We start from the raw sequence: 13,004 nt of genomic DNA, 5'->3' as shown, positions 1-13,004 counted from the left end.
TGTCCTCTGGGACTGTCTACATCTAGAAACTTAGCTGCACGGGGTGCAGTGAACTACTCTGACTGCCTCATGAGCAGACGGCTTTATGGAGCGGGAGATTGGCTTTGCAAAAAACCCGGAGCGTTCTATGAAATGACGCTTTATAAAAAATAATCGCTTGATCACGCAAATTTGATCGTGGGAAGTCCAAATCGTGATCGCGATTAAAATTCGATTAATTGTGCAGCCCTACTCAATGCGTAGTGTGTACGTAGTGAGTGTGTGGCAGAGCCAGCTAGAGAAAGATGGCGGATCAGAGCAGACAGGAGCTGAGAACTAATTAACGGTAACGTTGTGGTAGTAAATGCATGGTTTCAATCTGTTCATGACTAAATGCTGCAGCCCATCAAGACCCAGCAAAGTGTCTTGCTTCCCAATTGTTAGGTAAACTGAAAAAGAGTTAGCCCCGAAGTAGTCTCGCATTGCCAGAGGGTTTGGCTAGTCAACACAGCATTCTGGGATGGGAGAAAAACATGCTCTGGTTTACTGACGTTTCTTTAAACCAATCACAATCGTCCTGGCCGGACGGCGCAACAGTGCTGCTGTGAAAATAGCCTCGGGAGGGAACGGATATCTTTATACCGCTGAATCGCTGAGTTCTTAAAGCTATAGCGCGTAGTTTCTGTCTCCCCCCCGGGAGGAAGTGTCTAAGTAATGACAACAAAACATGTCAGCGTGTCCACATGATACAAGCCTTCCGTGATCGCGCACCACCCCCACATCTCCTCCGCACAGTTACAAGAAGGACACGGAGTTAAAAAAATTTTAAAAGGTGAATTATTTTCATTTAATTGAGTTTCTGCGCGGGAAAGTCGCCGGACGCCACAATCTTCTGAACATAGTCAAACTGAGAAACACAGAGAGAGATGGGTGGGGCTGATAGTCTTCATTAGCTTTGGAGCAACTCATTTAGCAATGGCTTGAATGTAACGGACGCTCATTAACATAAAACAGTTCCGCACTGAAGCTTTAAGGTCATTTATTAGGCTAAGCAGAAATGTCAAACTTTCTCTGATTTCAGCTTCTACGACGTGATGATTCGATGCTTTCCTCAGTTTTATATCATTAAAAAGGAACTTTGAGTTTTCTGTTAATCTGATAAAGATGGCAACTTGAGCAGCATTTTTCACTTTATAGGTACAATAATCAATAGATTAATCAAAAATAAACAAGTCAATCCATACTGAAAAATAATCATAAATGATTAGTTAACATATTATAATATAAATACTGACAAATATATCGGCCAGTAGAGTACACAGTGGACTCCAATTTTGACTTCTTGTCTGATAATTGAAACCGGGTTGAACAGAATATGCAAATACTGTTTTTATGTTTGTAATCCACCAGAACATAAATAAGATTGGATACCAGACTTGGCTGGGGGGGGGGGGGGGGGGGGGGGGAGAGGAGGTTGGGAAAGGAACAATGAGCTGTGAGGAAATGAGCTGAGAGGAAGGAGAGAAAGAACGGTCGTTGGCTGGTTTGCGGCGGCTGGGGTGCAGGTTGAGTCAAGTTCACTGGAACATGATTAGGGATTCTGACTCAGGATCAGCTGGCTTGTGCAACGTTCAGACGGGGTTACAACTGGACTTCACAAGCATTGACACGTGCCCACTTCCCTAGGTTTGTAGAAAACTTAGGTACTTACAGTACATATTTCCAATGAATGAAATATGTAATTTCACGTTATTTTGGACCATTATTATTATCGTATTTGTGTCTAAAACTTAGAGAAGATAATGAATAAAAACACTAAGTTTAAAGACAAAACCTGCTAAAGAAGTCCACTGGGGACCGACTACAATCATCAGATCTGAGAGAAGTCTTTTAGTAGGTTTTGATCCTCGGGACTGATTCATTCGGCTTAGGTGGAGACTAGTCTATATCCTTGTCGTTCCACTTCTGGGATTGCTCCGTTGCCGACGGAAATTCCGCCTGGATTTCACTCATTTTGGGCTGGAAATCCGCCTTCGCGTTGGCATTATAAACTCTGGTGGATACATGGGGACTATGGTTAGATGCTCCTCAGATCTCTGCAGGGTAAATCCAATCTGAGTTTTCTGTCGAGTTTTCACGGCTACAACTACTTTTGAACGTACACATTAAACCTCATAATGTTAAAGAAAACCCTGCATGCATACTGACGGGATTAGGAAAGAGATTTCTTTCCCCAACAGTAAAGTGGGTGTCTGCAGTATGGTGTAGCGGGTGTATCTATTGACATTAGCGTGGTCACGGTATAAACAAACACCGTCTACTGTACTTCAGGGCCTGTCCCTCCTGTTAGCTCCGCAGAATGTAACTGAAGCCAAAGAGCAAACAGTAGCAGCAGTGTCAGAGTGAGTGGAGCCACAGAGGTCTTATCTCAGCGCAGGGATGCCGGGGCAGAAGTCACACCTTTGCACTGGGAGTCACAGGATACTTTATGGACACTTTTTCAACCACGGCAATATGCGGAAGCCCTTTAGAAACACACCCGATTCAACTAGTTCTGCTCTATTATGGGAAAAATCATAATCCCTCTATTATTTTGGTCAACATTGAAATCACAATTTTTTAACAAGATTACTCTATTACTTAGCATGATTAACGACTTTTGGAAAGATGCAATTATTGAATCTAAAAAAACAGCGTAAAAGTTGAACAAATCAACAGTGAAAAGACCTTGAACTAAGAAATTTCCCTTTATACTTTTCCCTATAAACTTGTTTTTTTCATTCAGACCAAAAGACAAGAATATTTTTTCTCAATTAGTCTTGTGATAGTTAGGATTAGGAAGCGTAATCACGATCTGGCTCTTTTAATTCAAACTCTGCATGCTTATTAAGAGTAATTTTTTTGACATTTATGACATTGAAAAACATCCCGTGCTATGCATCAAGAAGTTGGATGACCAACCATGACAATCAGCTAAGGTCAGCCGAGTCCAGTCACAAGACCTTCTCCATAAGAGTCCCTCTGCAGCTCACACTCCGCAGCTCTTCCCTCTCCATCGCCGTCCCTCACACACTTCAGAGATAGTGCTAATGCCGGCACTCTGATGGCCACTGACAGTGGGAGCATCGCTTTGATAGTAGTATATATTCCCCACATTCCGCTTCCGGAATTGCTCCGATGCCGCTGAGATTTTCTCTCGCACGACTAAAACTACTTTTGAACGTACACACTTTCCACCAAAACAAGATCCTTCCAGAGGCTATTTTGCAGAGGCGCCGTGGCTCCGTCCAATGCTTAGGGCCACCCGTGGTGATTGTGATTGGTTTAAAGAAATGCCAATAAACCAGAGCACTCCCATCCCTGAATGTTGTGAGGACTACCCAGACCCTCCTCAGCAGCGCTGTGGAGGAAGGTCTGTCAGTGCGAGACTTCTTCTATAGTCACAGCAGTTTGGTTGGTGGATCCCAGTCTCTGTCACACATGCTCTGTCTGTACATGACAGGATAAAAAAGGTGAGGTCCATAGCATGTTCTCACTGCAACAGGATTCATACACATCTATTCTTTTGTAATATTTGGTTTCTTATATTCAGGTTTATAGATTGTGAAGGCATATGTTGCAATACAGATGCTGCGGCTGCAATATGAGTCTATTATTGAGATTCAAAGTTTGGACTTTACTTTGGAAACTGCAGTTGACAAAAGTGCCCCTAACTGTAGTTTACAAGGTCCATTTAGCCACTCTGGTGCTTTAAATCTCACATGGGCTTCACCAGAAGACGGGGTTTGCAGAGTAGTCATGGGATTGCAGTAAGATTGGGCATCGAGAACCAGTTCCATATTGGAATCATTTAAAAAAGTACAATTGGAATCATTTGGAATTATTTGTAAAATTTGGTTCTGAATCTGATCATTGGTTTCAAATTTAACATGCGTAACATTTGGTCTCCGTAGCACATGGAGCACAGTAAGCAACGCTCTAACATGTGGCTGAAAAGCCCCAGTAAAACTGTAAATCACCTTTGATTACAAATAAAATCTGTGAAGTAAGCATGTGACCTGATTCAACACCAAACCTCAAAGAATTGAGAATCAATAAGAACCAGAATCAGGGGCGCCCGGAGGGCTCAGTTGGTAGAGCGGGCGCCCATATATAGAGGTTTACTCCTCGACCCTTGGCCGCATGTCATTCCCTCCTCTCTCCCCCTTTTCATTTCTTCAGCTGTCCTGTCAAAATAAAGGCCAAAATGCCCCAAAACACAATCTTTAAAAAAAAAATGAAAGAACCGCAATCAAAAGCCTAGATTGCAGATAAAATTCCCATTGTTTTTTCTATCTAGTGATGAAAATCACGTGTTATGATTGAAAGCTCCAGAACAACTACAATGGCTCCGTTGGCTGGTTTTAAGACAGTTGGGCTCTGGGAGATGTGTTTTATAAATGTGTTAATCATAAAAATTCACAGATGAATCAATAATGAAAATCCTCACTACTTGCAGCCCTGCTGTCCTCCCCCAGCAAACTGGTGTGTAGCTAAGATCCAATGTGTCTCACCCAGTTACTCCCCGGGTGCTGAGTATCTTTGGACCCATTTGGTTTTCAGCCACAACCCTGACCTATTCAAGCTTCCTGCCAGCTGAGCTCTGCTGCCAAACGGAGGGGTAAATAAAGTCCTTGCCTCCGTTCTTTCACAGCGGCTCCACAGCTCCCGAACGGGATCTCCAAAATAAGCTGCGTTGCTCCAGATCTAAACTAGAACAACCTCTCTTTGTGCGTCTCTCTGTTCTTCTTCTGTGGCTGCCAGTTTCACAAACACAGGTCAAGTTTAGCATTTAACCACAGGCTTTGTTTCACGGGGAGTCCCCCCCACCCACATCCAGTTGTGCTGTGGGGTGAAGACGATCAGGCCTCTTTAAACACATTAGCATCACACTCAGGACATGTTTGATGTGCTGGGAGAGAAACTGTAGCCTATCCTTTCAGAGAAGGTCACAATATTTAAATCCTGTGCTCAAGGGAGGGAATTACAAATTCAACTTTATTTTGTCCCCTGTGGGCAATTACAGCAAAGCAAAAACAACATATAATGCTCTGAGACACCACAATACTACACCACAATACTACACCACAATACTGCACCACAATACTGCACCCCAATACTGCACCACAATACTACACCACAATACTACACCACAATACTACACCACAATACTGCACCACAATACTGCACCACAATACTGCACCACAATACTGCACCACAATACTACACCACAATACTACACCACAATACTGCACCACAATACTACACCACAATACTGCACCACAATACTGCACCACAATACTGCACCACAATACTACACCACAATACTACACCACAATACTGCACCACAATACTGCACCACAATACTGCACCACAATACTACACCACAATACTCACCACACAACAACTAACCACAATACTGCACCACAATACTCACCACAATACTACACCACACATACTGCAACCACAATACGCACCACAATACTACACCACAATACTGCACCACAATACTACACCACAATACTACACACACCCAAACGCACCAACACTCACCAACACTACACCACAATACTGCACCACAATACTACACCACAATACTACACCCAACACTGCACCACAACTACACCCACAACACTCACCACAATACTACACCACAACACTGCACCACAACACTGCACCACAATACTGCACCACAACACTACACCACAATACTACACCACAATACTACACCACAATACCACAATGCACCACAATACTACACCACAATACTACACCACAATACTTGCACCACAATACTGCACCACAATACTGCACCACAATACTACACCACAATACTACACCGCAATACTGCACCACAATACTACACCACAATACTACACCACAATACTACACCACAATACTACACGCAATACTGCACCACAATACTACATCGCAATACTGCACCACAATACTACACCACAATACTACACCCAATACTACACCGCAATACTGCACTGCAGTGCAACCTGCACAATTGGTCTATTTATATATTATCATACTATTTAAGCATTTGCACATTTTTGTATTCCCAACTTGTATATATTCAAATATTTGTTCTTGTAATTTTTTCGGATTATTATTTCCTGTATATTGTATGTATGTCCATTGTATCCTTGTATTTCATGTATATTTATATATTCTGTGCTGTGTGACTGATTTTCCTGCTGTAACACTGTAATTTCCCATTTTATTGGGATCAATATCTATCTGTCTGTCTGTCTGTCTGTCTGTCTGTCTGTCAGTCTGTCTGTCTGTCTGTCTATCTGTCTAATAGAGAAGGAGATGGCAGGTGATTAAATATCAGTGGGCTAGAAGACCAACAATAGTCACTAGTGACCGACTTTCACATTTCCCAGTGTACAAAGCATAACATCAATAACTAAACGTATCTAAAAAAGTGGCAGGATGACTCTATAAATCCCAATAAAGTCCCAGTGACGTTCTTGCCTCTACTCGACAGTTCTACTGCACACACTGCTGCACCTGAAGACGAGTCCAGGTAGAGCTGGGCCATATGGAGGAAATCAAATATCACGATATTGTAAAACAAATACCTCGATGTTGACAATATTGTAAGGTTGACAAATGGTGCTTTAACCAAATTTCCTCAAAATTGGATTCAAGATAAATAGTCATCAATTATGTTTTAAAGTGGGTAAAGGCAAATAATAGAAAGCTAGGACAGTCTCTTAAAGTCAGTAGCCTTTAAAAAAACAGGAAAAGACAAGACTTAAGCCCTCTTTGGCTATCACGTTGGGTAAGTAAGGCTCTACTTTTAGATTATCTATTACAAGCGTAATAACAATATTCAAAATGGTAGACGATATTTAGTTACAGATCACAATATATCGATATATTGCCCAGCCCTGAGTCCAGGGCAGGGCATTGCTCAAGAGCACTGTAGCTGCAATCCTGAGGCCAACAGCAGCAGAACTCATAAGTCAGCCAAGAGGGCAGCTTCATCAGTACGGGGAGGGGGGGGGCTGCTCATGGCACCAACCTGCCCTAACCTCCAGCTCCATGCCCCCATGACCTAAACTCCAAACTCACTGGACTTCAAGTCTGCTCCACTGCAGGACAATAAACCCCCAAAGTTGCCATGCGACTGGCTGTCAGCTCCAAGCAGCATTAAACCATCCACCCCGGCCCCACCACACCCCCACCACACCGCACCAGGGCCGCAGCATCCATCCCTCAGCTGCCGGACTCACCCAGCGTTTTGACTGCGATCTGCCGCGTCAGAGGCGGCGGCAGGTTGATGCAGACCAGATCCACATCCTGATGCAGCAGCACGTCGTCGATCCGGTTGGTGTAAAACGGAACGTTCATCTCCTTGGCCAGCTCCTCCGCCTCCTCCTGCGTGCGGCCCCACAGCGCTTTGACGGCGAAGCCCTCGTTCTTCAGCAGCGGGATGATCACCCTGGTGGTCAGGCTGGTGCCGAACACGCCGACCCCTGGAAGCATGGCTCGGGTTTCGTGTGCGTGTCTTGATCTGGTTTTCTCTGTTTTCAGTTTGTCTAAACAGCTCTGGATGAGCGGGAGCGACGCCGCGGATGGGACCGTCAGGTTGGCCATCCACCTGCAGCCAAACACCCGCTCTTCTGCATTCCCCACGTCGCTCCGGCTCCGCGATCGGGCATGTACTGTCGTTATTACCCCACGGGAAATAATCCCAAAACAGATTGAAAGCCGGGACAGGCTTCCTCCGCGTTAAAAAGAACTATTTAAATGCACCATTCCGGGTCCTTTACCTCGTCCGCGTCTGACAGCGATCAGCGCACTGACTGCACCAAGCGGCAAAGGGCATGTCAACTCCTTCCTGGGTTTGGTATTCCTTTTCGAGCGGTCCCCCCCCCCCCCACCCCCCTCTTCAGGTAAAGGGAGAAGGAATAAAATGAGAGGCAGAAAGGGGCTTTACCTTTATCAGCCGGCTCGCCGCTTTCTGTCCGCGGGACCCGGCTGCAGCGGCGCTACGAGGCTCCGAGCTGCTGTTGATGTTGCAGCTTTCGAAACAGCTCCGAGCTGTCAAGTTAGACACAGCAACAGGAAGCGCTACGTGCAAAGGCTTTTCAAAATAAAAGCGTCAATGACACGAATATATTCAATAAGAATACACTGCATTTTTTGTTGTTGCTTTAATTATTAGCATTGTCTCTTTAATTATCACGAGAGGACAGTTTAGATTGTGTTGGTTATGTTTTGCCTGTTATCATTGTTATTCCTGTGCATATTTATTTAGTGACGTTTTTTGGTTATTCGGCATTGCCCTTGGCTTTCCAAACAGTCAGTGAGCTACTTGTTTTTGTTATAATAGTAATATTATTAATAGTATTAATAATAATTATTATTATTATAGTAGTAGTATTGTTGTTATTATTATTAATAATTATTACTATTAGTAGTAGTAGTATTGTTGTTGTTGTTATAATTGTTATTATCAATAATAATATTATTATTATTAGTAGTAGTAGTATTGTTATTATTATTATTATCATTATTGTTATTATTATTATTGTTATTATTATTGTTATTATTATTATAACAAATAAATTAGGCAACAAATGTTACACTTTTATTTTATTGACAACTTTGGACAATTTCCGGTCTTTTTCTATCGATCTTTGTATCGAATTACGTCGCTTTTACCGCGCTTACTCCCCAGTTTAACCCTTCGGCTGCTGTAGAGAAATAATTAATAATCTCTCTTAATAACAATAACTCTAATACTCCTTCACTATCAGGGGTGTACTGTTAGTTAGAACATTTAATCAAGTACTGTACTTAGATAGGTCTACAAGTGTACAAAGGTACTTGTACTTCACTTGAGTCTTTTCTTATCATTTCTACTCCGCTACATTTCAGAGAGGAATATTCTACTTTTTACTCCTCTACATTCATCGGACAGCTTTAGTTACTTTATAAATGAAGGCTTTTGCACACACAACACATGCAGTTCATAAAACACAATGTTTTATTAGAGTATAAAGTAAACTAGCCAACAGTATAAGGTCCTACCGGTCCAGCTGTATGATCAGACCATTAAACACACAGCTGGTTGGATCCTTTACACTTTCTACAGTGAGAGGATGTTTCTGCATTGAGTAGGCTACTTTTACTTTTAATACTTTGAGTACATCTTCCTGTGATACTTGCATACTTTTTACTAAAGTAACATTTTTAATGCAGGACTATACTTATTCCACCACTGCTTTTTTATAATAGTTCTGTTAAAGTTAAAGTGCACTTGTTTCTCTTTATGTTTCTCTTTATCTCAGCATGTGTGTTAATGTCATAGTGTTGTTGTCCTTAAGGGAAAGTGACACCAGAGCCATTTTTTTAAAGGTGCTATTTTATCATTGGCAGTGGTTCCAGAAGTCCAAATGAAACAGTTTGTCAGAATACAATAATTAACTTCTTCTTAGAAATATAGGAAATATTGGATAGGATAAAACAACCCAATGTAATTCTGCTAATTAGTTTATTTATTAGTTTGACTTGTTTTCTGAATATTATTATCTGAATTATCTGAATACAATACACATGCTCTATGGGCTCAGTCTGCCACTTCAAAAAAAAATTCCAGTGCTGGTTCCATGGTATCAGAATTTTGGATAGTCGTCATGGAAACAATAATTGGTCATGTGACGAGGGCCGGGAAACCTGACAGAAAAGGCAGCCAAATGACAGTACTCTGATCCAATGGAAATCACAATTGTCAGAGTGACAGCCCAACAGATTAGGGTGGGGTGGGTGGGGGTGCGTGCCCCCCTTCTAACACACATCACTTTCTTCCGCATTTATAAAGCAGCCAACTCCCACGCTGTGGTCTCACTCAGGACTCAGTGGTTTAGTACAAATTGACCTGAAAATACTGCTACACATTGTCATATATCACACAAAACATCCAAATGGCAGCCTGTTGACCTCTGTTGACCTATAGTGATGGAATTATCAACAACATTTCAATGGATGGAAAAATAATGAGCGTCATAGCTGGAATCAATACGGGCACAAGCACACAACATGACACTGAAGTGCACCCGTCACGTAACTGTTAGTTTTTGTCCATGGTGCAGTGCTGCTGCTGAGAATCATCGAGGAGTCTTAGTCTCACACACACACACACATCTGTACGCTTTTTAACACACACCAGGTCGCGCTGTCAACATCCAGCCTCTCCTATTGATCTGGTCAACAAAGAGCGGGACAGACAGACGAGAGGGACAGTACTTTGGTAAAAGACAACCACAGGCTGCAAGAGGTGAAAGGTCAGCAAAGACCAAAGCTCAAGGGTGTTCTTATCAGAGACTATTTGGCAGAATGTGTGACTGTGCATTTCTCTGCTTTAAAATCCTGGCAGCTGAGCCTTATTGAACTGGGGATTATTTGGTAACAGGATTCAGGGTGTTGTTGCAATCAGCTATACATAACTTCCTCCTCACGTTACAGCAATATGACTTACGACGAGCCAGAGAGCAACTATTAGCTTTCAAAAGAAGTCGATGCCTCTTCCTGCACCATACATAATAAATGCAAAAATAGTAATGGGACAGGCCAGCTGATGTGACTAAAGGATGAACAACAACTTCTGTAAACATCATCATGTTCCAACACAGTGTCCCTCTTTTTTTCCCTCTGTCACGCTCTAATTGAATCAGATGTTAGTTTGTTTGTGTGAGACGGATTGTGTCACCAGTCGGGGTCAGGCCTGTGGGCGCTGGATAGCTGATCAGCCAGTTAGATAGGAGGGGAGGAGCGGGCCGACACCTCCCACAGCAAAGGGGCTGCCCCATAACCTGACAGCCTGCTGCAAACAGAGATGCTGTGAGTGGACTAGTACAGGCCTGTGAACGCATCGCTGTGTTGACAAGCACGTGGTGCTATCTCTCTGGACGTCGTCTGATACAAAAAATGTGCCCATGCTTGATTTGGCTCGGAGATAAATCTCTGTATCGGTGTCAGGCATCGAGCTGCAGATTGAAGGTGGTTTAAAGGGAAGGGAAGGCCCCCCTCTGGTGGATAAAAGCTGATCCACCAACGCGACTATGAGTCTGCACATTCACCACTGTCCAGATCCTTAACGTAAAAGCACCAATACCAATATGGTTTTTTTTTTGCATGTGACCCCTCAATCTAAATTATATCTCCTTGTGACTACCTATCATATTTTGCATATCTATGTGAGCAGGGCAACTGAAGAGTTAATTTCCCTTCTCATATTGTTTCATATGAATCATTTTAGTGAAAGGTTAAAACTAGTGTTTCACAAGAAAGAAGCAATGATTTGAGGAAAGTCCAAATAAAAAAAAAAAAAGCATAATTTTGTGTATTGAAAGCTAAGTTTTTCTGATTCATCTCGTGACCCCTTGTAGGGTCCTGATCCCCAGGTTGGAAACCTCTCTGTATGAACAGTCTAATCTAAATGTGGCAATACGTTTGTCAGAAGGAGGGAAAAGACCACCCCCAGATAGATTTCACAAATCCTAAAAAATCTGCAAGTCAGTCTAATTTATTCTATCTATCACTGGATTAATCTGCTACGTGCACCCCCCATGTTTAAACACAAATTAGTTTAAAGGTATATATAAAAAACCCTGTATATGTAACCTCTGTGATATGTCTCTTATCCCCGACTGAATCTCTCGGAGCCCGTCAGGTTTGGGGTAACAGCAAGAAAAATAGTGCAGAGAGAGATTTTCTACTGGCTATAAAACACATAAACGGATGGTTAACTTCATAAAAACATGGCAAAATTAATAAAAGACACATAATATTTACCCAAATAAATCTAGCTGAACTTTTACGTGCTATTTCAAATAAGTTAGCATTGTTTAGTCCACAGACATTCACAGACACATTACCTAAGGGTAAATCCTCTGTTGCTTTTGAGGATTACCCATAATCCTTTGTCATTTCTAGCGTTCGCTGCAGGTACAACTTTACAACAGCAAGTGGCACAGTAGTCCCATTTAGTAGGATTTAACCTGAACCTTTTTAACTATGTTACATACAGGCCAATAATATCCCTCTCAGTCTGAACTGATGAGCCACTAGAAGTGTGTGGTGGAGTCTGTATCCTCAGAGACCCGGCCCTCTGCCTGGATTTTCTCTTTTCTTTCTATTTTGCTGTGTTGAAAAAAGCACAAAATAGCAAGCAAATGGAAAGGAAACTAAACTCTAGGCTAGCAGTGGTCCAGCTAACCTATGGAGAGTAAGCCTTATTAAGCTAAATCGACATAGCAACAAATGTAGTCTTCCTAAAATGAGTGTAACCTCTTACAGAGGCCCTGGAGACACTTACATTATTTCTGAAAATAACACACTTTGCGTGAGTGAGGTTGTTACAAGATCATGGCTCAATTTTTATGATTGTACAGTGATGGTAATTTCTTGTTGTTTTTTGTCAAGAGCTTTCACAGCTTGTTTGTAAAGGGTACATAAAGGGTTTTAGTGTAGTCCCACTTGCCTGGGACCAGCTTGTAGAACAATAAGATAAATGTGAGAAGATCATTGAATGCAAAAACAGTTTAGCAGCGGCTATTGGATTGCAATGTTGGTCCATCACTTTGGCTCAGACTGGAATAGTAGTGGTAACAGGATTGGTTGGATTGCCATTTAATGGTGCTGGCTGTTAAAATGAATCCTGATAACTTGGCTTTTCCTCTCGATTTAAATTAATTCATTAGATAGATAGATAGATAGATAGATAGATAGATAGATAGATAGATAGATAGATAGATAGATAGATAGATACTGATCCCAATCAAATGGAAAATTACAGTGTTACAGCAGAAAACTCAGTCACACAGCACAGACTATAAATTAAATACTAGGATACAATATTCATACATACAATATACACAAAATAATAATAGGATAAAATAAAAGAACAAATGTTTGAATATATACAAGTAGGGAATACAAAAGTGTACTTATTTGGTTTATGA

At 41.9% G+C, this 13,004-nt stretch overlaps 1 protein-coding gene across 1 annotated transcript in view; it reads right to left on the bottom strand.

The window, feature by feature from the left end:
* Positions 1–8,036, bottom strand: part of gfod1 (glucose-fructose oxidoreductase domain containing 1) — a 49,714-nt gene extending 41,678 nt beyond the window's left edge. Inside the window, exon 1 of the mRNA XM_032503386.1 lies at positions 7,269–8,036. Coding sequence (XP_032359277.1) covers positions 7,269–7,632 — 364 coding nt within the window. The 5' untranslated portion in view covers positions 7,633–8,036. The remainder of the gene's footprint in view (positions 1–7,268) is intronic.
* Between the last annotated feature and the right edge of the window lie 4,968 nt (positions 8,037–13,004).

Source organism: Etheostoma spectabile, chromosome 22, assembly GCF_008692095.1.
Source record: "Etheostoma spectabile isolate EspeVRDwgs_2016 chromosome 22, UIUC_Espe_1.0, whole genome shotgun sequence".
In the NCBI taxonomy this organism is placed as follows: Eukaryota; Metazoa; Chordata; class Actinopteri; order Perciformes; family Percidae; genus Etheostoma; species Etheostoma spectabile.
The sequence above is the reverse complement of the archived record's forward strand: the minus strand, read 5'-3'. Positions and strand labels throughout refer to the sequence as shown.